The 26588-nt window shown below is 43.0% G+C and overlaps 1 protein-coding gene across 1 annotated transcript in view; it reads right to left on the bottom strand.

The window, feature by feature from the left end:
- Positions 1 to 26588, bottom strand: part of ABCA12 (ATP binding cassette subfamily A member 12) — a 165105-nt gene that overhangs the window by 115935 nt on the left and 22582 nt on the right. The window contains exons 3-5 of the mRNA XM_054971557.1: positions 14276 to 14423; positions 12618 to 12706; positions 2904 to 3010 (exon numbers count right to left, since the gene is read on the bottom strand). Coding sequence (XP_054827532.1) covers positions 2904 to 3010; positions 12618 to 12706; positions 14276 to 14423 — 344 coding nt within the window. The remainder of the gene's footprint in view (positions 1 to 2903; positions 3011 to 12617; positions 12707 to 14275; positions 14424 to 26588) is intronic.

Below are 26588 nucleotides of genomic sequence, written 5' to 3'. Positions count from 1 at the left end.
GCAAAGATTATTGGTAAGTCTGAGCACTCTTCTCATATGAATTTGCCAACCTTCTTTGGGCAACATGATTATTCCAGCCCCACCCCCCCACATCTATAGCTGACTGCACCAGCCTGTTTTCTATTCTCTACTTATCTATTGTAGCTTTTGTTAACCCAGGTGCTGAATGCCCCACTGGAGTTTTATGTTATTATAATAAGAATACAGACTACCTGGTTGGTTTACAAACAAATATATCTCCAGTACTGAAGAAACAGACGCTACGGTTTAAAAATTGGCTATATCAATTAAAGTGGTTTTCTTAGCCTGCTTATTTATTGCAATCAACCAATAGCTAGTTGACTGTGTGTACATAGTGAGGCTTGGTTAGCAGCCAGGCGACTCAAGAGGGTTATTATTACTATTTTATTTAAAACATTTGTATGCCGACTTGTACAATCCCCAAGGCAGCGAACATTAAAACTTTAACCAACAATGTAAAACAACATTTTAAGACAATTTAAATTTAAAACAACATTGAAAATAGTATTTAAAAACAATTCAGTAAATGCACACAAAACCACACAGCATGAGGAACAGGGAGGGCCAATGACAGTTATTGGGCATATGCTAGACAAAACAAAAGTGTGGTAGGCTAAACAGCATTTATGGAAAGAAAGCAGTTTAAACAAACCCTGGTTTATTATGGTAATCTGAATGAAATCAAATAGATTATAATATTGTGCATGAATCTCCTTCCAAATAAAAATAGTTTCAAAAGACATTATGAATAGCAAAACTGGCTGTAATCTAATACGAAGACTGGAAAGCTTACTGAAAATTGGTCTCTTTAATGTTGGCTACATCAGCATCTAACAACATGAACATGGTCTGGCTGGATTTGACGCAAATCCTTTGATGCTTTACCTTATTCTTCATTTTCATTTTATATGTTTAAATATTTTGTATTTAGAATGGTAAAAAATTTTAAATACCCCAAGATTTGCTTGCTGCAGATAATTTTTTTTTGCATTTCCATTTAAACACTAAATCCAGCATTAGAAGAGGTGGAAACGACCAGATCATTTTAGCAAGTCTAGTCAAATACACAATAACTAGAGCATCCTGATCACACGTTTTGAAGAGACAAAACTGGTGGCTTAAAGGTCAGAAAACAGCCGTTGTGCCCATCCACAAAGCCAGCACCAGGGCTGAAGGTATCAGAAGGAACAGAAAGTCTAAAACGGCCACAGACAACCATCCTAACTCAGTTCCTGTGGTGGGAAGTAGATTTAATGAAAGAGATTGTATATGCCTTTATGTGCCTTCTACTACTGTTATGCACTTTTACTATTCTCAGGAGCTAAAGTAGTATCTGTAACGCAACTTGCAAGAAAATGAGACTTGAAACAAAAGACCAAAGCGGAATGTATGGCCGAATCCACACTTACCGGCACAGCACTAAGCAGGCGGAGTGAGAGCGTCTTTCTGGTGCGATTTATGACATCATCGCACCATGATGCCGCTCTTGTGGCACGATGACGTCATAAAATGCACCAGAAAGATGCTCTCACTCCGCCTGCTTAGCGCTGTGCCAGGTAAGTGTGGATTCAGCCTATGTTATACATGTAAATCACTGTGAGAAGTGAGATCAAGCACCGTGAAGCTTGCTACCTGGTAGATTGTGCTTGATAAACACCAACTTATGACTTGACACCTGTTTATGACTTGATATAGAAACCCCTTTGTGGAACTGCTTATGCAAAATGTTGCAATGAACACTAGCTAGATTAGCAACATCTCTCAAGGCTGAGAGAGGAAACCACAAAGCGGAGGAGGACTGAATGTAATTCTAAGCACATTCCTAGGGAAGGGAGAGTGCTCCCCTCCCACGGAACCCAGAGAAATATTCCTCTCTTGAAGCCCACAAGGTTGCAAGAAGCGACATAGGGGCGCCTCTATTAAATGTTACATAGACCAAAGGAATGGGCAGGAATGAAAAGCCTATGAAAGAGATGTGTGAGAAAGGAAGGAAGATGTTCCTTCCAGAGATAAAACCAAGGACAGGTAAGATAAGAAATTGCAATCGGGTAATGCTGTAACTATGCTGTTGACCTAAGTTGTTTCTTCCAGCCAGAATACCCTTAGACACTTGTATCATGAAAGGTGGTTGCCCACTTGAGCCAATGGGGGCCACTGTATTTTCTGAGCCAATAGAATAACAAATATTATAATTAACCAAAAGGTATTAATTGCTTTGTACTGCTATTGTAGCTTTGATGAGCATTGGGCACGAAGAGACTTTTTACTCCCTGTGTAACCTTCGTTCCTCCATCGTTTAATAAACGGTTATAGATTGCTTCATCTGCAGGACTCCGTGTCTGTCTCTTATTATGACTGGCTAAGGGACATTCGGACCTCAAGTTGTGTGGAATACTGTGGTAGTCCCTGTGGAAAGTTTCTGACCCTCACTGAACCGCTTATGGGGCTTTCTACCAGACCAAAAGCAGTAACAACAGTAGATGTTTTTGTCTCTCCACATATTTTGGGATCCAGCAGAAGAAGGGCTAAGCAGAGGATGAGTCTGTTACAAGATACGGAGCACTTACTAGAAGCATACTTGGTTTTTATGTAGGGCTGCCAACCTCCAGATGGGACCTGGAGATCTCTCAGTGCTTTCCTGACAATAAAGATCAGTTCCCCTGGAGAATATGGCTGGTTTGGATAGCGGACTTTATAGTCCTTGTTGAGGTCCCTCCCTAAACTCCACCCCCCCCTAGACTCCACCCTCAAATCTCCAATAATTTCCGAACCTGGAGTTGGCAACCCTATTTTTCTTATTAAAATAAAAACCCCACATTGACATTAGGTTACAGGAAACAGGATGTTAAAAGTTATCTGATTAACTAATCATTGAAAATTACCTCTCCCAGCCTGAGAATATTTTTGAACAAACGAGTTCTGGTGTGGTTGGACAATGATGAAATATTTTCAGTGATGCTTTTCAGATTGGCTATTGAATCAATCAACTCTGCAATGATAAAAAAATAAATAATTATTTTAAACGCTTGATTTTGCTGATTGTACTGAAACGTATGACCTCATGACTTCTTGGAAGAACTCAAGAAAATTTCCTTTTTGAGAGCCAGCATGGTGTAATTGTTAGCGTGTGAGGATAGGAGCCCCAGATTCGAATCCCCACTCTGCCATGCATGCTTGCTGGATGGCCTTGGGCCAGTCACACACTCTCAGCCTAGCCTACCTCACAGGGCTGTTGTGAGGATAAGTTGGAGGAGAGGAAAATGACATTAGCTGCTCTAGGTCCCCATTGGGGACAAAGGTAGGGTATAAATGAAATAAATAAATGGAAGTAAAATTTAGCATGGATGCTTGTAGTTATCATAACCTTTCTTAGATGTTCCAACGAACATCCTAAAAGAGAAATACAAGCAGCCTACTGAACTCTCTGCAATACTGTTCCTGGGAAATAGGAGATCCTTAGGAGCTGTGTGAATGTGAAGTGGAGGGGAGTTCACAGCTGGGGAATTAGCAAACATCCCACCCTCTACATTGGCAGAAAATGACCTTTGGATCCAACCCACGGTTCATGAACAGTCCACCTTTCTCTCTGAGACTCAAGGCGGATCACACAATATAAAACAATGTAATCTGGTAGCATAAGACATCCAATAAACAATGCAATAGGACTAGGATTACAAAAGTCAGAAAAACAGAATAAAAAGATATAATAGACTTCTGTGCCTATGTGTGCATATGCACACACATGATATATCATAAACAATGTGAAAAAGGGAAATGCAAAAGTAGAAAACAATGCAGTAAGAGCAGAATGCAACATACAATGAACCTTGGAATAGATGACAACCCTGTTCCTTTTATTTTAAAAAGTGCCTCCCTAAACCATTCCATTATAGTATAGCCCTATTCCCTTCATAAAAAATACCTTCCTAAACAATTTTGTTTTAAATCAAGACGGGTAGCCTTGTTAGTCTGTCTGTAGTAGTAGAAAAGAGCAAGAGTCTAGTATCTGGTATCTGAAGAAGTGAGCTGTGACTCACGAAAGCTCACATCCTACCACAAATTTTGTTAAGTCTTTTAGGTGCTACTAAACTCTTGCTCTTTCCTAATTCTGTTTTAAACAATCTGAGGAATGCCAGGCGAATGGGAGCGAATGGGAGCCTTCCTGACCTCCTCGCCTTTTCTACTGTGCTTCACCTACAGCACTGGCAATCAATGTGCGATGTGCCCAGAAAAACTGAAACAGAATAGCTGCTCCTCTAGTGGAGGGAATAAGTGATTGGAATGGAACAACTTTGATGGAGGCCTTCCCAGCAGGAAAGGAGAGAACCCCACTCATTCTCCCTCTACGCAGCACGTTCTCCAAATCACACTCCTTGATACCTGATGTCTGTGACAGGGACTGCGACTGACCGCCCTGAACTGAGCAAACCCTGATAATTCCCAGTATTAACAAAGTTCCCTGACCAGGCTAGCCTGATCTTGTTAGATCTCGGAAGCTAAGCAGGGGCATCCCTGATTAGTACATGGATGGGAAGCCATCAAAGAAGTTGTTGAGCTGAGGCAGGCAACGGCAAACCACCTCTGAATGTCTCTTGCCTTGAAAACCCTAAGGGGCTGTCATAAATTGCATGTGACTAGATGGCACTTCCCACCACCATTAGCAAATTGTGGACATTCAGTAACAACAACAACAACAACAACAACAACTGAGCTTATATACCACTCTTCTAGACAGATTAGTGCCTCACCCAGAGCGGCAAATAAGAGTTATTATTATCCCCACAATACAGCTGGGGAGCTGGGGCTGAGAGGAGTGGCTTACCCAAGGCCACCTACTGAGCTCATGGCAGTAGTGGGATTTGAACCAGTAGAGTGCTGATTCACAGCCAAACCACTTAACCACTGTGCTACAGCAGCTCATCAGCGTGTCTTAATGAGCAGATAGCCGGGATTAGAGGATGTATAGCCTCAGGTGTTTATCCACAGATTCTCTATAATGATCCTTGGGCTGGAGACCAATAGAGCAGTTAAAATTACTGCAGCAGCACAGCAGGGAAGAATGAACCAGCCGACAGTTCTGCTGGAAAAAAACGGCTACTGTGGAGGATGGACTCTATGGTATTATACCCCATGGAGGTCCCACCCTTCCCCAAACTCCTCCCTCTTCAAGCTCCACCCCCAAATCTCCAGAAAATTCCTAACCTGGAGTTGGTATCCCTAAACCCCATAGTTCAGGATCATCCCACAAACCAGAATAAATGTTCAGGTGCATTTGCAACCCATGGTTTGTGCTAGCTCTAATACAGCTGACACGTGAATGGACAAACCACAGCTCCTGTTCCGTAGAAGTGGGAAGGCAAGGCAAATGGCAGAGGAAAGCAGACAAGCAGCTTCTAAGCTATGTTTTTTCCCGACTGTCTGGAAGCGTAAGCCATTATTGAATGTAGCGTCTGTTCATTGTAGCAAAGTTCATTGTATGCAACCTATCCTCAGCATGGCATGATTACAATTTACAAATGCGGGGAGGGGGGGGAATACTACAATTTACTGTTTTTCCAAAAGCACGGTAAGATGCAAAATTCTTCCAGCATGTGTTTAAAAATATGCATTTGAATGTTACAGTATTTATCATTTTTTTAAAGTTTTCAAAGGTGAAGGAAGCAGTACAGACAGGGATCACTGTCTTTCCAGAGCAAGAGGAGAAACAAAAATCTCCTTCTGCATTTTCAACCAGCCCTGGGCTGGTCACTCTCCATGGAGAAAAGAACAGGCTGACTCAGCTGCAAAGAGAAATATGCCAAAGGGGCATGTGGCAGGAAAGGGAAATGTTAGCTTCAGGAATGGAGGGTTAAAATCCTTCCAGGGGCCTTGGGGTGCCTAGGGTTCCCAGGTGCAAACCACCTGGCGATCATCCGTCACCAGCAGGCAATCCAGGCAAGTGCACAGCGGGCACGCTCCCAGTGGGGTGCAAAGTCACTTACAGATATGATGTCATAGCACCAGTGGTGGGCATGCTCCCACACTTCACAGGGGCCAATTTTGTCCCCAAACGGGTTGAATTGGCCCCACACAAAGTGTGGGAATATGCCCACAACCAGGGCAGAAGTGACATCATCGCGTCAATGCCAGGAGCACTTATTCACAAGGATCATCCTCCCAGTAAGTACAGGGTCCCGTCACCCTCCCGCTGGGAGGGTATAGGGAGCTGGCAACCCTAGGTGCCACTGATGTAATGAAAGAAGCAGAGCGCTCAGCTCCTTCAGTGGGTGGTACCCTTCACTGTAGTTAATGCCAATCAGCTGGAGCACTAGTGGACACCGTGTTCTGAATTTAGTTACTGATACTAAACAGCCAGGTATAGCTTATGATTAAAGTTAAGCAAGTTAACCACCTTAGTTGTTGTCAATTTTCCGGGCTGTATGGCCGTGGTCTTGGCCAAGACCACAGCCATACAGCCTGGAAAATCGACAACAACTAACGTTCTCCAGCCATGAAAGCCTTCAACAATATATCGTAACTACCTTAGTTTGAGTGACGTGTAGCAATTTAACATATTTAACAAATATCATATGATGATTGTCCTTCAGGATTTTATAACATTTATCTCTCTGATTAATGATGAAGATTTTCAATTTCCTTTTCTTGGGAGGAAGCCTGTACAGTTTAGTTTTGAAACCAGGAAAAAGACCTTTTGTCCTGTGATTCATACAGACACATTTCATTATTGAATCAAGATAGATTCCAAGACGCCTAATTGTTTGAAGACTATGATCTCGAGGCACACTGAGGCAGAACAATCAAGTTTTTATCACTAGGAGAATATGGTCTTTAAATCTGAAGAGGCTGGGGACTTTGACTAGTGCAGCTAAGAAAAAAGGAGATGAGTTTAGCTTTGTTCTTTTTGGATGCGGAATAGCCTTTGATCACATTCACTGGCATTATTTGTGGCAGGTAATGGATTGTTTTGGTTTAGGAGGCTGATTTTAAAATTGGTTAAAATTTATATATGACAAACCTCCAGCAACAGTCTTAGTGAATGGTTGTTTGATCAAGAGAATGTGGGTTAAAGAGGTACTAGACAAGGCTGTCTTTTATCCCGTTTTCTATTTGTTTTGGCTTTTGAGCCACTTGTAGTTGGTATTAAAAATAAGAGTGAGATTATAGGTGCGTAGTTTGATGATAATATTTTTAAAATATAATTTTATGCAGAGGAAAAATGGTTGTTTTTTGTGTCAGCCATGTTTATCTGCTAGTTATTCAACTCTTCAAATATTTAGTAAATTAGCGAATTATAAAATAAATCTTCAAAAATTAGCGAATTATAAAATAAATCTTCAAAAACATTCTGAAGGGAATGTTCTAAGCAACTCTGGGGGCCCATTGGGGAGAAAAGGTGGTATAAATAAATTTAATGCATAAATAATTTATCATCTTCTCCGTGGAAGTGTCTGACCTACTATGTGTTGAACAGGGCTTTTTTTCTGGGAAAAGAGGTGGTGGAACTCAGTGCGTTGCCCTCGGTGAAAATGGTCACATGGCTGGTGGCCCCGCCCCCTGATCTCCAGACAGAGGGGAGTTTAGATCACCCTCCCCACCACTCTGTCTGGAGATCAGGGGGCGGGGCCACCAACCATGTGACCATTTTCAAGAGGTTCCAGAACTCCATTCCACCACGTTCCTGGTGTTGAATATAAGATATCATCTATTAAATACCTAGGCATCTGGCTCTCCCAAGAATTAATACACTTTCATTAAACATTGAGGGGTGGTTCTTTTATTGAATATGTCACCAAATTTGATATCATCTTCTATCAGATTTGATCTAAAGAGGAGTTGGTATTGAATGGTTTTGATGTATTAGAATCATGTTAAAACGATTCTTGAGTTATTATCCTTTTGGTCATATCTTCCTATTTTGTTGTTAGGTAGAATAACTATAATAAAAATATAATAACATTCCATTTTTAACGATGGTTGTTGGGGGTTTTCTGGGCTGTATTGCCATGGTCTTGGCATTGTCAATGCCAAGACCACGGCAATACAGCCCGGAAAACCCCCAACAACCATCGTTCTCCGGCCGTGAAAGCCTTCGACAATACATCATTCCATTTTTAAGTTGAAGTGTTTAAATAAGTGGCTACAAATTATTTTAAATTTTATATGTCAATGAAAATCAAGACTAGCTGCAAATATTGTATAGAGCTATTTCTCAAGGAGACTTAAGGGTTGGAATGTTAACTAAGGATAAACTATGGTTTACAGGCAAGTTAACTTTATTGAAAGAACAGCTTGTTCTAGGGGAAGCTTCTTTAGCTGTTTCTAAGAAATTAAAATGTAAAATTATGGATTTGCTATAGTACGAGCAAAAGAATTTTAGTTAGGAAATTCCTCCCCTTAGTGAAGATCAAAAAATATAGCATTAATTAAAAACTTATGTAAATCCCAGACTCTCCCATTTGATTCCAGTTTTTTTTTTCAAATGAGAAAATGACTAACCCTTTATATATGGACATCACAATACTACACATTGGTGGCAATTTAATCTTTATAGTATAGAGGTTCTTTTAAGCTACGGTGCAGTTTTATGAGGAGATAACTCATCTAATGAATGGTTTAAGACCTTATTTTTTTGCAATTTCTACAAATAAGATATGAGATATCTTAAGTTGTTAAGGAAATACAAGGAAATTTGGAATAAGATTTTATCTTTAGAATTGGACACATGTATATTAAACACTTATTTCAGCTGAAGATAACAATTTGTAAATACTATATATTGTTGGTATCTGACACCCTATAGATTATCTCAAATCCTGATTAACAGGACTTAGGTTGGAGATGTCACTTGAGTCAGGCAAATATGGAGTTGAACTACATGAGACGAATTACACGTGTAGAGCATGTGATTGCCCTTACACATGTTTCCCCCGTTACTTTCCTGTTCACTCGCATACTTCAGGCACATTCACCTATTTTACAAATGACTAGATCCAATTGTTTAAAACATACTTTTAGAAAGAGCAAGTACAAATATAGAGAATGATCCATCTGGAATCAAACACTTTCAAGTCCTAGTGATTTCAGTCAGAGTGAAGACTAAATCTCTCCATTGCAGTCAATTGCAATCACTTTGGTTGAATGGAGCCCACAAGGTTTCTAGTTAACAAAGAGTAGATTGTGGGAAGTGGAAATGGGAGGCTGAATTCTCTTTTCTGAGAATGGAATTTCCCACACTTTCCTATGCTGGCTAAAAGACGCCCCCACCCCCCAATATCCGGAAGCCAAACTGCCTGCTTCTGCTTTGAAATTGGAGACGTATGGAGTGAGTGAAAAAACACACACCAGAGTTCAGTGAGTGGGCCATCTCTTTAACAGCATGTGGAAACGGCCTTGGTGTTCTTTTCAGACATTTCAGATTAGATAATAATTATTTCATGGTATCCTAGCCTTTTCCCATGGATTTCAAGGTGTATAGGATTCCCAAGCAGATTCCTGTCCATTGACAGACCTGCTTAGCTTCAGAATGATTGTCCTGTCAAATGTCCTTAGACCACAGCTTGCAGAAAGCCACATTTGCAATTACTATCATCCTCATGAACCACGATTACTGTATGCCCTGTGGTCCACCCCACCAAACACACACCTGTAATGATATAAGATATAACTATTAAGTATATCTCCTTAAATACAACATATTTAATTACTAGATTACCTTAGAGCACATAGGGTTTTCTTGACCCATTTTGATTGAACTTTAACCAGCCTTTGGGTATCTGGAAGCAGGGCAAGTGCCTGGAAATCAGACTTATGAGAAGTTTTCTAATCCTCCAGAACCCATTTGTCTGGGGACGGTGACTTACCTGGAAGCTTTTCTGGAAGGACCAAACTAGTACGGGTGGTACCAACAATCAGGAAAGCCTTGGAAGCCTCTGAAGTGGTATCAACAATGAGAAGAGCCCTGACAGTGATATGACAGGCTGCTGAGGCCACCAAGTCTGCTCAGCGGGCCATCAATAAGTGGAAAAGACAGGACCGAGAGTAGCATGGTGCAGGAAACACCCAGCGAGCCAGTGGGTTGATGGCTGTCAGCTGGGACCTGAAAGGGTCACATGGATCTTGGATCCAACCCCTAACCTTCCTTTGGACAGAAAGCTCCAGCAAGAGACCAAGGACGCCCTATTTCAAGGGCTGTAGGGTAGCCAAGGGGGATTATCACAAGCCAGTTCTCTGCTGTAAGGAGCAGGCCTTGCGGAGAGGAGGAGGAGGAGGAGGAGGAAGGATGCTGTATACCTATCAGCTGTAGATTTAAAAAGATTAAAATTTGGGTTTGTTTACTTTTATTTAATTTACTTTACTTTTGTTTTATTTTTACGTATCTGTAATTGTTCTTACCATTTTAAGAAAATTCAACCGCGCATCTATAGAAAACCAAGCAAATGCTTTAGTAAAACTGTCCTGGGCTTTCATCTTGAGAGTTTCCCATGATTTCACCTGAAGAAAAGTAGGGATGCTCAAACACCTGCCAGTTCAGCTCCCTTCCTGTTTGCCAGGGGGAATCAGGCAGCTAGTAAATTGATGGGCTGTTTGTTTACAACCTGTTTATGGGTCAGAAATTGACTCCCTGGTGGTGAAGGATCAGATAAGAATTGTCTTCTTACCTCCTACTGGAGAAATTTTGCTCTCTAAGCAGCAAAGCTTGGGGGCGGGGGCAGGACTCCGCTCCCAGCTAATCACCTGGAAGTCTGGTTCTTCTGATCACCCATCATGGAAACTTTGCTGCCTCCCAGACTTGCTGAGATGCAGCAAAATTAGCAGGGGAGATGAGAAGGCCTTTTCTTCTCCTCTCTCTAAGGGCCAACCTATAAGTGACGAATGACACTTGAACAGCAAGTGTATTCCTCCCTGTTCACTTGCCCTCCACTTGCTCTCCACTCAATCCACTTGCCGTTCAAGTGTCATTCGTCACTTGTAGCTTGGCCCTAAGATGGTGGCTTGTGTCATGGGCCAGTTTGAGCTCAGTGAAAGTGAGGACTCCTCCCTGGAGAAGAGGAGCTTCATGCAGCCAGCCCCGACGCAGCAGAAGCTGGTGATTAGGAAGAATACCTTCTGGCTAATCAGAGTCCACAGCCAGCAGCTGGGGCAGAGCCACCAGCCCCCTCCAGCCCCAACACCACAGAGGAAGCTCAGCCAAGGACTTCCAACATCACAGGTGAAGCCCAGCGAGGGGCTTCCACCCCCACCCAAAGAGCACCGCAGGCGAAGGCAGAGAGTGGAGCTGCAGGAGAGACGGCACACTGCGCACCTCCTGAGCTGACACCAGCTGCTTGGGGATAATGATAATGACTAACATCAGGACAGAGCCCAAGCAGCTGGCTGCAAACCACGCCTGTCCATAAAAGCCAGTCTAGAGGAACTGCCAGGTGTGGAAGTAATGTGTTGGATTCCTGCCGCTGCTGCTGCTGCGGCCACTCCCTGGAACCCTGCCTTGCTCCTGTAGCTTTTGGACCTGGTCTCTGCCTGCATCTAGATCTGACCTTACCAGTAACTGACCTATGGACCTCCTGACTCGGCTTTTGAACTTTGGACTTACTCCTGGCTTTGGACTCGTGCTCTGACTTTGGACCGCACTCTGATTACTCTGCTTGGGCTAGCCCCGCCCATAACAGCTTGTGTTGCTGAGAAAAGGAGAGAAACCAGCTCTTTCTTCTCCCCATGTTGCCAAGCAGAGATTAAAAACATTGCTTCTGTCCCTATCCAGCTTGGAAGGAGAAAGGAAAATTAGGTTTTTTTCTCCTCTCCTTTTTGCAATGCAGACATTAAAAGATGTGGGAAAAGAAACCAGCTCTTTCCAGCCTCCTTTTTGCAATGCAGAGATTGATTCTGTTCCTACTAACCTGGAGGGGAGAGAAGAGAAACAAGCTCTTATCTCTCCCCTTTGCATTTTCACTGAGTAGCTATTTTGCTGAAGCGGTGGTGTGGATCAGAACCTGTACATGTGCATTCTCTGGCCCTTGAACTATGGGACGACCTGCCTGCCTGAAGAGGTCAGGAAAGCTCCCACTCCCCTAGTTTTCTACAAACTGGGCAAAACTGAATTATTCATAAGGCTTTTTTACTCAAGCAATAAGGAAACAGGTCAGTGGGATGCATTCGTACAGGGATAGGACTGTAGACTGTACTACACTGTACTGTCTGCGCTGGAAAAAACATTGTTTTTCTTTCTACTGGATTTCTGCTTGTACTGCTTGTTTGCACATTTTAGTAGAATGTCCCAGCTGTTGACTGTGTTGACTTATACTATATAATCTGCCTTGAATCCCAGTGAGAAAGGTGGTTTATAAAAACATAAATAAATAAAAACCCGACTCCCAGCCGATCCCCCAGAATCGGCTTCTGGCCAACAGGCAGCTGCAAACTTGTTCCTCAGCTGCATGAGTCGCTTGATGTAATCAACATATCTCTGATCAGTTTACAGTCCAATCATGAGTATCAAACAGGGGGAATTTGATTGCCAAAAACATTTGCTGAGAAATTTGTGCCGTTCTTATAGAAAATTGAGAAAGCTTGCTAAATGCAAATAGAGTTAAATCACCTACCCAGTGAACCATTTCTCCTTTTTGTAACATTAGCGCTCTGGGATGATGGATTTCTGTCCTTCTCCAGATTAGCTGACCTTCTCCGCTTTCTGATAAGAAAAAAGGAGTGAAAAGAATCTTATATCCTCATTACTTCCCTCTGAAGGTGGGTTGTTTTTTTTTTTTTACATTAAACCAATTCAGACTGAGTTCATATCAGGATATGGATCCTTTAAAGTTTATTTCAGCATGGAATTTTTATTTAGGCCAGTTCCTGCACATAACTTGAACTTATTTCCAGTAAATATAAAGGCACTTTTAAAATAAATTTCCTCAGAAGAAGAAAAGCAAAACAGCATCTTTATGGCATGGCTGAGCCTTTACGGCCATACACAGTTGAAACAACTTTAATGGCATCGGAAAAGATTGGGCCATAAAATCCACATGTACATATTGCAATTAAATGAAAAAGTATAACATTATGAGCTTAGCTCATAATGAAAGCAAATTTAGTGCAGTGGTTAAGAGCGGCGGGACTCTAATCTGGAGAACCAAGTTTGATTCCCCACTCCACCACTTGAAGTCAGCTGGGTGGCCTTGGGTCAGTTACAGCTCTTCACAGAGCCTGAAGTGGTGGGCTCAAGCAGATCAATTTCTAAATAAAAATGGCCATCCTCGGCAATTTTAAAGTTGGGTAGGGAAAAAGACTGTTTTGTGCCTGCTTTTTCCCCTACTGTACTTAAATTTGACTGAAGAGCAGGGCTCATTTCAAGGGGGAACGTGATGGAACGCAGTTCCAGCAGTCCCCTAAAGAGGTCACATGTCAGGTGGCCCCGCCCACCTGACTCTCGGCCATTTTGGGCCTGTTTCAGTCTGGATTGGGGCCAAAATGGCCCACATCAGGCCTCTGATGGGTGGTGGATCACTCTCCCGCTCATCGGTGGCCCAATCCTGACCATTTTGGGCTCCTTTTCAGCCATTTTCAGCCCCTTTTTGCCATTTTGGGCCCAATTTCAGCCCTGAATGGCTAGGATTGGGTCCAAAACAACCAGAATAGGTGATGTCAGGGGGTGTGGCATATGCAAATCAGTTATACTAATGACACACTTCCAGTGATGGCAAGAGGCGTGCCATATGCTAATGAGTTATGCTAATGAGTTATGCTAATGAGTTCCTCCAGCTCTTTTTCTACAAAATGACCCCTGCTGAAAAGGGACGTTTTTGAGTGTGGAAAAAGTAGGGGGGTCATGGTAAATCCTTCTTTGCTCAGATGAAGCCCCGCCCTGGCTACTTCCATTTATAAAATTCTAGAGTCACATGCAATTCAGCCCTTATTTCTTCGAGTTTGTGGGTGATTAAGTAAGGGTACAGATGTGATTACGAAAGAGCTCGCTTATTTTCTTGGTCTATGGCAATGCTTTTTTCCAGAGCCCATAACAGAGAAGTGGATAAACTTTTTTCTGTATAACCAAATCCTGCTTTTTCAAGTTTACCGATCACACTGAGGGAGCATGCTTTGTTCACTTTGTATGTACAAAGGCTTCATAGGCATGTATATCGGGGTACAGAGTGCGACACAGTCTCCTTTCCTGCCTCAGCAGCGATTCTGCACATTGTGGAGGTCTAGAGAGGGTTTGGGAAACTCTTTTCAGAAACCACAGTGCCATTTACTTCCTTACCGACGTACGGGTGAAAGGCCAGTCAGATTTGGCAGGAGGTCCTCTGGTGTATATGGTGTGCTTTTGCACATGGCATCTGAATTACAGAGCACCGTTTGGAGAAATGGGAAGAAACCTGCACTAGGAAGATTCCGAGGGGCAAGGTAACCTGAAAAACAGGAGCATAAAAGCATAAATTGAGAATGCACACTCCATTCACTGTAAAAATTGAGAGTATGTATCACCTACAGAGAGCCTACATACATTTGTGCAAATATGAACTTGAAAATGTAGAGCTTCCCTTCCACACATAGGTTTATTTCTATGTTTGACGACCATGCCTAACTTACAGTGTTAGCTCACATGTGCACAAAATAAGTCAACATTTACTGGAGGAGGAGGAGGGGAAGAAAGTATAAACATCACTGGCTGAGATTAACATTAGCATGACTGAAATTCCAGTACAGGGAAGCCTTCTGCCCCCTTCCGAGCAAGTGCTGTTGCCAAATATCCATTATTTTACTTGTCCAATCACATTCTTATAAGATACCAGTATCAGAAACTTCAAAGCCACGCTTTATTTATTTTTTTCTTTTGCATGGATCCTACTTTAGGTCTGCCAGCTTCGCTCCTAACTTATTTTCCAAATTCTATCCACTAGGGATCTGTTCTAGCTCTGCATTATGGTCTGTTTATCAGCACGTGTTCTTATGCAACATGTCGTGAACTCCTTTCTCTAGAACAACGGTTTTTCAAAGAGCTGCTGATGACGCAAAGGTATGGCCTGACTGACAAGATAGGACTGTGGGATGGGCCAACATTCTGGTCTACTAGCATGCAGCAAACAGGATGTAATGCAATGTGTGCAAAGCAGAAAACTCAAGAAGCCTTCCTAAGCAAAGCCACATAGAATGGACTGACCATAATTTGATCTAGAACAAGCTCTCAAGACTGCTGTACAAGATATTTCCATTGCTAGTACAGTTGTTTTAAGTCATTTTGGTAACCCTTATCAGTGGATCTGGAAATATTATATGGTGTCAGATGTGAAGAATGGGAGTGCACTGGGTTGAACTGAACAGTTAGTACAGTACTGTGGTTACCCTGAAGGGAAGACACCATGATCCCTGTACAGCTAGAATCAGAAGAAAGGGAAGGGCTATGATTTATACCCAACAAAAGCAAGAAAGTCAATTAGAAAGAAACATAGCAAATATGGATATGTTACAAACACAAGCTGGCAGTTATCAGCAGATGTTACAGATAATGGGGGTGGGGATATTTATTTATTTGACCTGAGGATTGGAAGGGGCACTATGGTCATCTAGTCCAACTGCCTACCAACGAAGGAGCTGCAACTATAATATCCCTGACAAACAGGTATCTAATTGATACTTAAAAACCTCCCCCAATGAAGAATCCACCATCTCCTGAGGGAAACTATTCCTGTTTGTTTAGACCAGGGGTCCCCAACCTTTTTGAGTCTGTGGGCATTTTCAGAACTCTGACACAGGGTAGTGGGCACAACCACAAAATGGCTGCCACAAGAGGCAGAGCCACACACTTCCAAAGGAAGTCCAAGTGCAGGGACCAGGAAAGATGAGTGAGAGAATGAAACCAATGCTGTGGTGGCGGCTGTTGCGGAAGCAATGTGATGTTAGTGGGCGTAACCAATCAGATCACCAGTCGCCATTCAGAAGCCCTACCTAACCCCACCCACTTTCTGAAACCACTTGACAGGCGCCAGGAAAGGTGCTGCATGCGCCATGGTGCCCACCATGTTGTGGTTTAGATAAATATTTGTTTAGACAAAGGTATCAGCTGTACCTGGCTCCAATAGGAACAAAAGAGAAAAATGATAAAATTAAGTACTTCATTTTTCTACATATTGCTAGAGAGGAGGTTTGGGGCATTTTTAATAATGTTGGGTTTGCAGAAAGTAAGAAGAAATAATGAATAAGACTGAAGGGAAAAAACTGCACGCCTAAGAAGAATGAAACTTGTGGAAGAACATAAGAAAATCAGAGGTGCCCTCCTAAATCAGGCCAGCGGTCCATCTAGTCTGACAACCTGAAAAGGTTTACTGGGGGTACAGCAAATGAACACAGAAGTCTTCACCTGCTGGCAGAATACAGTGACAGAGGAAGGCAGACGAATCTCCCTGTGCAGAGAGTTCAAAAGTTTCAGCGCCATTACTGAGAAGGCCCTTTCTCAGGTGGCCGCTTCAGATGGTGGGGGCTCCTGAGCAAGGCCTCTGAAGGCGACCAGGATGGATGACTAGGTTCATATGGGAGAAGGTGGTCCTTAAGGTATGGCAGCCCTAAGCCATATAGGCTTTTCCTCCTTCTTCACAGCTTTGTGGTGCATTGAAGCAACACACTACATTATTGGCCATTTTAGTTTCAGTCCCTTTCCTAATAATCCCCTGAGTGGAGCTTGCCTTTTCCCACTGATGTGACATTTTAATCCAGCTCTCCACACTACAGCACTAGATCTCTTTGATTTTCAGTTTTTGATTGAATTTCATTTGCCGCATTGTTGCTCTCACTCACCCAATTCAGAGAAATTCTCCTGGAGCACTTTACACCATTCTTGGTCTCATCTGCAAACTTGGCCACGATACTGCGCCCCCCCCCCCCCCAAGCAATTCCACATCATTTATAAAATAAGTTTTTAGAAGTATGCCATAAGCAGATTAAATTATGGCTCGGTAATGCTATGGCATTAAGAAGGCTCAGTAATGCTATAGCATTAAGAAGGCTCGATAAAAATTGCTTTGGTAGCTTGAAAGTGTCTCTGATAAGGGACAGAATTGTCTGTGGCATCTGAGAAATGTCCTCAGAGAACAACTGCTGCTTCATGGGGAACTTCATCCCTAGACAAAGCTGTTCAGATTTGCAGGGCCTCAGAGCGTTTGAAGGTGCAGGCCAAAGATCTGAATTCACCTGATCCATGCCCTTGACTTAAAGTAGCAAAGTGCAAGACAGTTGTCTTCAAAAAGAGAAATATCTTCATCATAAATCATTGCTGGGAAGAAATGGAAAAGAAAACCAAGCATGCAAAAAATGTGTGGACTGCGTGTTCCTCATTAGCGCAAGGCATTTAGAAAACTTTGTTTTAATTATGAGAAGCGTAATCATTTTGCAAGATGTTTCCAAGTCAGAGAACCCAAAAAAAAAAAAAAATCATGCACACACCGTGATAGATACTCTGAATCAGGAGTTTTATGATGATTTAGTACACACAAGAAAACTGATGATTGGATTTTGCCAGTTCAAGAGAATCTGTGAACGAGGCAGTTATTCCATTTAAACAGGACACTGGTGTTCAAGTGAACATGCTGGCCATTTTCACACTGCTTACCGGCCACGGAACATTGTGCCGAGCTCCCGGAACGACAGCGTCTTCCTGGCATGATTTCGTGCGAGAACGGCAGTTCTCGCACGAAATCGCGTCAGGAAGACGCTGTTGTTCCAGAAGCTCGGCATGATGTTCCATGGCCAGTAAGCAGTGAGAAAACGGCCATTATCTGAACAGGAGGAGAAAAGTTTGCCAGGAAGAGATTTAAAAAAATCAAAAATGCTGGTACAAATATCCCAAGCCTCACTGCTAATGTCACATGTAAAAATTTCTGTGTGTAAGTGTTACACATCAAAAATATGATACCCATATTGGGCCTAGCAGCTTATGAAAAACTAAATCTGCCAAATGTGCATTTGCATTGCAGGACTACAGTAACCAAGGGTATGAGGCAGTCACACAATCCCAGTATTCGTGAATAAGTCTGGACTGTGTGCCAGCTCATTCAGATGAATTACCCATGCAGGAAAGTTCCATTTGCTCATTGGATTAAAAAAAAATGGTGCTGAACTCAGAAGAATGGAAGACTTGCCTGTAATTTTTTAAAAAGCAACTGAAGAAATTGACAGGCTGGATAAGCGATTCAGAACTTCTAGAGCTTAATGGCCAGTTGTGCATAAGGATCAAAGAAGCAAACAGAGAGAGTAGACATGGGCATGAACGGAAAAAACCCCACAAACACCCTGTATGTCGTTCGGTGCCATCCACGAACAATGAACATGGACAAACATGAACTGTTCCCGGACATGTTCATTGTTCATTGTTCGTGGGGGCCAGAACCCACCCCACCAACCCCACTTAGCCATCCCTCCCCTCAAACCCACATACCTGGCCCTTTAAAGATCCCTTTAAACTATCAGCTGGCAGGTGGCGGGGGGATTCCCCCCTGCTGCCTGCCAGCTGATAGTTTAAAGGGCCATTTCCTGCCACGTGCAAGGGGCAGGGCCCTTTAAACACCCCACAAATTGACCTTCCCAATGTCCAATACCCACCAAATTTGCAGGGGGCATAGTCCTCACTGTCCTCTGAAGACCCCCCAAGTTTCAGAGAGCTTGCACCCCAGGAAAAGCATGATCCATGGGTCTCCCCATTGGCTGCCATTTTCTATTCACAGTGGCAAAAATGGGACTGTCTGCTGGAAGTACTTTGAAGGGTTAAAGCCAGAAGGAAAGCCAGAAGGAGTTCAGACAGAGTTCAGTCCCTCCTTGCCTCCGGTTGCCAAGGGGATTGATTGCAGCAGGTGCCAGACTGTCTGGTTTGCCGAACAGCTGCCGAAGGCAACGAATGAGGCTTGCAACGACCACCTGTTCGTTTAGGATGGGGCCTCACGAACAGCTTGTTTGAGAACAGCAGATTAGGCTGTTTATTGGTTTTTTCTGTTCGTAATGCTGTTCGTGCCCATGTCTAAGAGAGAGTCACTAACTAGAGAGAAAATAATGGCCCAGTTTGCAAATGCCAATTTTTTAGCAAGCTGGATGCTTCATCAGGATTTGGCAGTTGAAGTTAAGATTAAAGTACCCAAACCCATGTATGTTTAATACTCCATTTGGATGGTATGCATATTCACTCTTGCCTTTTGGCATGACTTATGGCCTAGATATCCATCACAAGAACATACCCTTGCTATATGAGCTTATCAGTGGGGTGGGTACATCCACAGATGAAATATCGATTGGGGGTGACTAAGAAGAGCGTGACTGCTATAAGATCTGCAAAGTAAAAAACTGAACGGGGGGGGGATGTGATTTTGATGCTACAGAGCTGACATTTGTAGGAGACGTTATTTCTGCTGAAGGGCTGGAACCAAATTTTAAAAAGTCAGCTGTAACTGTGATGCCATGGCCACAGTCCAAGAAAAATGTTTGGTGTTTTTTAGGGTGATCTGTTCTTAATGTATTCCTAATTTGTCCACAACAGCAGCCCCTCTGCAGAGACTTCGTGATCAGAAAGAAAAAAAAAAAGAATAGTGCTGAAATGCAGAAATGGAGGGATCCTGGAAAGTCTTAAAGCAGTACTTGATGCAGCTGCCAGTGTTAAATTCCACACTCCAAAGAGACCCATCAACATTTCAGCAGATGCCTCATAAACCAGATTGGTGCAGTCTCTTACAAAATAACAACATGTGTTGGCAAATGATATATGCATCCAAATCTCTCACTGATGCAGAAACCTGGTCACACCGATTGCGAAAAAGCTACTCAGTCTTTCATTTGCTTATAAACGTTTTAATCAATATGTTTATGGACAGACAGTACTATGGAAACAGATCACAGGGCCCTTAAAACTTTATTCAGCACATTACCAAATATATTACAGGTCCAAATTATGATGAACATGCTACAAACATCTGATCTAGCTGGGAACTATACAAGGCAAAGTTTCTCATGGTGATCGAAAAGTCTTTGAAGAATGAAATGAAAGTTTATGTGGACATGATGATCACTTCCCCATGGAAATAAAAATTGCAACATGTTCAAGAACAACTGTTGATGCCAATGCAAATTGTGATAGGTCAATGGCCGCAAACCAAAGATGCCTATCATCTGAAAGCCAGATACAACTGGAATGTGCAGACATGAGTTTACAGTGATGGATGGAGTTGTCTTTGAAGAAAGCAAGGTGGTGCTACCAAGCATCCAAACAGAAAATGCAAAAAATCCCTTATGATTACCTAAAAATTGAAAAGTGTAAAAAAATAAGCTTGGGGTGATATGTTGGCTAGGGGTTAATCAGCACAAAGCAAATATCGTATAAAACAATTGTACTTGCTACGTCAACAACCAGAGCCATGGAATCCACACCCAGTTTCCCACGGGGTACACACGTTTTTCCAGAAAGTACACACTGATTTAGATTATTTAATATTTGCAAACTGTTATCTATACCCAGAACAATGAACATCAGAAAACCAGTTACTATAAGTCTAACAGGAATATTTGCATGACATGACATTCCAGAGGGAGTCTTCAGTGATAATGCCCCACAGTTTTCCTGGCACCTCCTGCTGCCAGGGGGTGTTTTTCACCACTTGTCAACTGCCAGGGGGTGGGGGTGGGTGGCAGGAAATGAAGGGAACACCAGCAGCATCCCTACATGCTAATGTCACTCCCATGAGTCCAGAAGTGACATCAGCACACCACTGGGGGCACTCTGGTATTTGGGCAAAAGTCTATGGTTAATCCATAGAGTTTTATCCAAATACCAGAGTGTCCCCTGTTGACACACTGTTGTCACTTCTGGGTGCATGAGGCAGAAGTGACATCAGCATGTTGTCTGGGACATGCTGGTATTTGGGCAAAAATCTATGGTTAAATCATAGAGTTTTACCAAACATCAGAGCATCCCCGGTGTCCTCTTGCAACACACTAATGTCACTTCAGGGCCCATTGGAGTGACACTAGCTCATATTTGGTGACAAGAGGACATGGCTGGTGAGCCCTCCTGCAACCATCCTCTACCAGTTGCCAGGGGAGGCCTGGCAACTCTGGTCCAGACCATCAAAAATCTGATGAAGAAAGCTTTTAATAGTAGTAGTGATTTGGTATAACTTTTGATTTGCAGGAATGCACCCTTAGAGGTCCCTTCTGTGTTCAGCTTTTAACTGGAAGGTGCATTAGACCTAATATGGCTATAGCTCATGATTTACGAAAATCTAATAATGAGCAGGATGTAGGGAATTCAGGAGCTGAAACAAAAATATTATGACAAGCAAGTACGTGATCAAGTAGCACTTAAACCATCGCTGCAACAAAAAGAGATAGATGTGGTACAGCCATATCCAAGGTCTTGCGTGATCCAGACTGCCAATGGAAACTGTAACCATTGTGACTTAAGACCTATCCCAGGGTGTTCCCCAGAGGTCTCAGAAGGCACTGGTTCTAGTTTCAGTCAACTGATATATAATACGTGCAATCAAGAGGAATTTGACTATCAACAGGAAGTCCCATTAAATATCCATGATGAACAAATATTGAGGTGTTCAATTAGAAAGACCAAACCTTCAGAATGACTAAGAGATATGTTAATGTATGAACACAGCATCATAGTGAAGGTTGGCTCAGGTTGGCTCCTTCCTGGGCTTCTCCCACATTTTTTCCAAAAGGGGAGGGGGAGGAGGGAGGAAGAGGGAGGCAGTGGCAAGAGAGAATGGCGGGGGGGGAGTGGTCAGTCACTGTATGAGCTCTCCTGTCTGCCTAGCTTCTGTGAGTGACTCTGGTTTGGATGCTTGGATACTGCCAAGGTGAAGGATTATCATTGATATGTCCTCATGTGGCCAATACAAAACACCACCCCAAATACTGGTCTCGGGGAATAATTAACAGGAATCCAGAGAAATCAGCAAATATTGCCCCAAATATACCTACAGAATTTCTAGGAGGGATCCAAGCCAAGATATTTTAATTATGCAATTTACATACGAAAAAATTATTTTTAATGTATATAATATTTTACTCTGTTATTGAATAATAGTTAAGGAAGAAGATGTAATGATGTGATGCTTCTAAATTGTAACTTCTCTTAAACTCTACAGTGCCAAGTGTAAGGGTGTGTGATTCAGATCTGAGATTTGGGGGGAAAGCCAGATTTTTGCCAATCTGGATAAATTCAGCTTTCCTGAATCAAATCAGAGAATCCTGGATCCGGACCCCTGGATAAGGTTGGCCCAGGTTGGCTCCTTCCTGGGCTTCTCCCACATTTTTTTCCAAAAGGGGAGGGGGAGGGAGGGGGAAGGAGGCAGTGGCAAGAGAGGCGGGGGAGCGAGTGGTCAATCACTGTATGAGCTCTCCTGTCTGCCTAGCTTCTGTGAGTGACTCTCGTTCATATGCAACAGTGTCCTTGCTTCAGTATGGTTTGGCTAGAATTTGCTGTTTTGACATGATTCTCTGGTTTGAGGTTGGTCTGCTTGCTTCACTTTGGTTCTGGGAGGATTCCATCCATTCCCCTGCTTCAGTTTGGGTGGAAATTGCTGCTTTGACATGATTCTCTGGTTTGATATTGGTTGTTCGTTCCCTTGATCACTTTGATTCAGGGGGGATTCTGTTCTATTGTTTCAGCTTGGTTCTGTTGGGCTTTCTCGGGGCTTGCATTTGGGAGTGTGCCTCTCGCCAGTGGAAGCCTTGCCCCTGTGTGTTTCTCCCTGGGAGCCAGCTTGGAAACTTTCCTGCCATAGAAAACAATGAAGAGTGGCTGGGCAGCTTGCTCAGGAGGCTTTCTGTGCATTGAGCTTGCATTTTGGGAATGTGCCTTGGACATGTTAGCCTTGCCCCAGTGTGTTTCTACAGTGGGAGTCAGCTTTGACTTTTTTCCCATAGGAAACAATGGAGAGTGGCTAGGGGCACCTTGTTCAGGACCCAGAGAATTGGTCCCCCAGGTCCAATCTTCCTGAAACATGTGAATTATTTAGAGGACAGTCAGAAGTAGGTTCCCAGCAAATTTGGTGGTGTTTGCTTGAAAATTGAGCCCCCCTCCAGGCCTCTGGATAGCCCCTAGATACGTTTCCCCATAGAAAATGATGGCCAAATAAATCTAGGATTTTCTAGTCTTCCTGAACCGGATTAGAGAATTTTACCCCTAGATAAGTGCTTAAATACTGCTGTTCAAGATGCTTTTGTTGCTCTTTATAGTAAAGTTGTTTTAAGCCATTTCTCATTCTGATAGTCTTTATTTGTGGACCCAGAAATAGTATACCTGCCTATGTAGCCAGAGAGCTACAACCACAAAATATTTTTTTCTCTAATACACAATATTCTATTTATTTATTTTTGGTATTTATTTAGATTTATTTATTTATTTAGATTTATTTAGGCATTTCTCTCTTATGGGCCCCTAGAATAAACAAAACTATGATAACCTGGCCCTGAATAGTCTGAGCCAATTATGATCAAGGGTGACGGTTTGCAAGCCGCAGGCTAAGAGCCAAAGGAACAGAAGCCAAAGGAACTTTCACCTCCAGCCAGGCCTGAGCTTTACAGAGGGAGATGAAGGGAAAAATCAGAGCACCGGCTGGCAAAGATGATCCCAATTCCCTCCTTCTGCCGCTAGGATCTAATCAAGAATTGGTCCCCTGGATCTTTCCTTGTAACCAGGGCTTTTTTTCAGCTGGAACACGGTGGAACGGAGTTCCGGAACCTCTTGAAAATGGTCACATGGCTAGTGGCCCCGCCCCCTGATCTCCAGACAGAGGGGAGTTTAGATTGCCTTCCACACCGCCGAGCAGCACAAAGGGCAATCTAAACTCCCCTCTGTCTGGAGACCAGGGGGTGGGGCCACCAGCCATGTGACCATTTTCTCCGAGGGCAACCCACTGAGTTCCACCACCTCTTTTCCCAGAAAAAAAGCCCTGCTTGTAGCAATTCTGCACAAATCTCTTCCCTCTTCTTGTAACAGGTAGGCTTTCTCTTAGCCTTCCTAACCCCAATTTAGTGCATATATATGAACAAAAATAACTTCTGTGCACAATGCACTTCCTTTATTGCTGAACTACTGCACTCTGCCATCTTACCACACACACTGAATTAAAGGCGCAGTTTAGAAATGTGCTCAGGTTCCCAGTCTTTCATCTCTGTGCTTTAAACTCTTGTAATATTCACAATTTCTTCATCTCTATTTGTGATGCTGTAGAACAATCAGAAAGCTGCAATTTCCTCCCACTTCATCCCACACCCTCTGCTTCCTCCTGCACAAAGTTTCTCATGCATCCCAGAAAGCCAGGTGTTCCTACTTGGAGCATGACAGCAGAACATTGCAAAATTCTGGGAAGGATGGCATTCTCTAATGGTTTCTGGATCTAACCCTTAGCATGTAGCAAACTAAGGCAATTCTCCGAAGTTCATACTTGACCCATCATCCCTTCATTCCCTTTAGTGTGAAGGGCCTGAAAACAGGGCCTCTCACTCTCTGGCCATTTCCACACAGCTCACCTTATGCTGCAAAATAGCGAAATCTCGCACGAAATCTCGCGAGAAGACGCTGTCATCATGCGAGAAGACGCGATAACAGCATCTTCTCGTGAGATTTCGCTATTTTGCAGAATAAGGTAAGCCATGTGAAAACGGCCCCTGTCAATAAGAACTTCTTTGGGGGACAGCTGTCTACTAAACACAAAATGAAAATTAAGGCTGCAGAATGTATCATGTTCATACGTCCACGTATCTGGGAAAGTGAGCTATAACTCATAAAAGCTCATTTTGAAATAAAAGCTGTTAGTCTTTAAGGTGCCACAGGACTTTATTTTGCCATAACAGACTAACTCAATGGCAATGATAAACATTTTATATGTGCTGAAAGAGTTTTCGTCTAAATGTTAAGGAGAACTTCCTGACAGTCAGAGCAGTCCCTCAGTGGAACAGGCTTCCTCGGGAGGTGGTGGGCTCTCCTTCTTTGGAGGTTTTTAAGCAGAGGCTAGATGGCCACCTGACAGCAGTGCTGATTCTGTGAACCTAGGCAGATCATGAGAAGGAGGGCTGGAAGGGTTACATCAGTGCTTAGTTCTCGCAGCTCCTTCTTACATGCCCAGGATAATGCCGATTGCCACCTTGGGGTCAGGTTTACCTGACAGTTTGGCTAGGGATCTGTCCCCAGGACAGTTTGGCTCGGGATCCTGACGGTGTTTTGCCATCTTCTGGGCATGGAGCAAGGGTCACTGGGGGTGTATGTGTGGTGGGAAGGTAGTTGTGAATTTCTTGCATTGTGCAGGGGAGGTTGGACTAGATGACCCTGGAGGTCCCTTTCATTCATTCATTCATTTCTTTATTTACGATCATTTGACCAATCAAGTAACACCATTGCACTAAAAAGAGAGTCCAAAGCATAGAATAGAACAAATAAAACAATTTGGAGTGAATATCTAGTTACAGTAAAATATGATTTCCAAGACCTGAATATCTCCAAACAATATCTGGCTACTTGACAGGTAATCTTGGCATTCTTATCAGACAGAAGATAATCAAGTCTAGCTTTTTCAGTGAGACCAGAAATGTTTCCTAATAATGGTATGATCGTCTCATCAAGTGCTTCTTTATAATATGGTCGGCTAAAAAACATACACTCTATAGTTTCCACCTCTCTTAATGGATAGGAACAGGCCTTTTCGAGATAAGGGATTCTATTATATCTGCGTTCCAATACTGCAGAAGGAAGGGCCAGGCACCTTGCAAGGGTAAACGCTCTTCTGAAACCATTTATTTCTAGGGATGTTAAGTAAACTGCCAGCTTCACAATATTTTGATAATTTGACCACACATACTCATTTTGTAAGATAGTAATATCAGTTTGTGTCACAATCTGGCTGTGCCAGGAAGGCCTAGCAAGGCCACAGCTGTTGAAGAGTTCTGTGAGCTCAAAAGCTTGCATAATGTTTTATGTCAGTTTGGTTGGTCCTAATAAAAGGTATTGCATGGATTTTGTGCTTGTTTTTAACTTCTGCGGGGACTCATCCGGCTGTTTTTAACAACTTTCTTCATAAAGATGGAGCCCAAATACTTTCCAAGTCTACCTCATAACCAGACATTTTCCTTTACAGCTGTGCCACTCCTGATGTGCTCACCACACACTATCCTGGCACTCTCCGACTAAAAATTCCACAATTTCAAATAACTGAAACTAATGAACATAAATTACCTTGATTAACTTTGACCATAAATTTGAGTTTCCTTTGGGGGGTAGAGGGACAAGAATGGGTACAAAATAGGAATAACTGATTATTTCAACAGCCACAAACACTGGCTGATTCCACACAGCTTACCTGAAGCCGGAACATTGCAGAACATTGCAGGTCATGCTGGAAAAAATGCGGAAGATCGTGTTTTCTCGCACAAGTTTTGCGTGACGTCGCGTGAGTTTTGCACGAGAAAACGCGATCTTCCGGGGATTCGGTTTCGTTTTCTCGGCCATGTCGGACGCTCCTCTCCGCAGGTCCGGGAGGAAGCACCCGAGCAGCCTGACCGGGCGGCTGATCTGCGAAGATTAGCCCCCA

The sequence above is a fragment of the Eublepharis macularius genome, chromosome 2 (assembly GCF_028583425.1).
Source record: "Eublepharis macularius isolate TG4126 chromosome 2, MPM_Emac_v1.0, whole genome shotgun sequence".
NCBI lineage: Eukaryota > Metazoa > Chordata > Lepidosauria > Squamata > Eublepharidae > Eublepharis > Eublepharis macularius.
The sequence above is the reverse complement of the archived record's forward strand: the minus strand, read 5'-3'. Positions and strand labels throughout refer to the sequence as shown.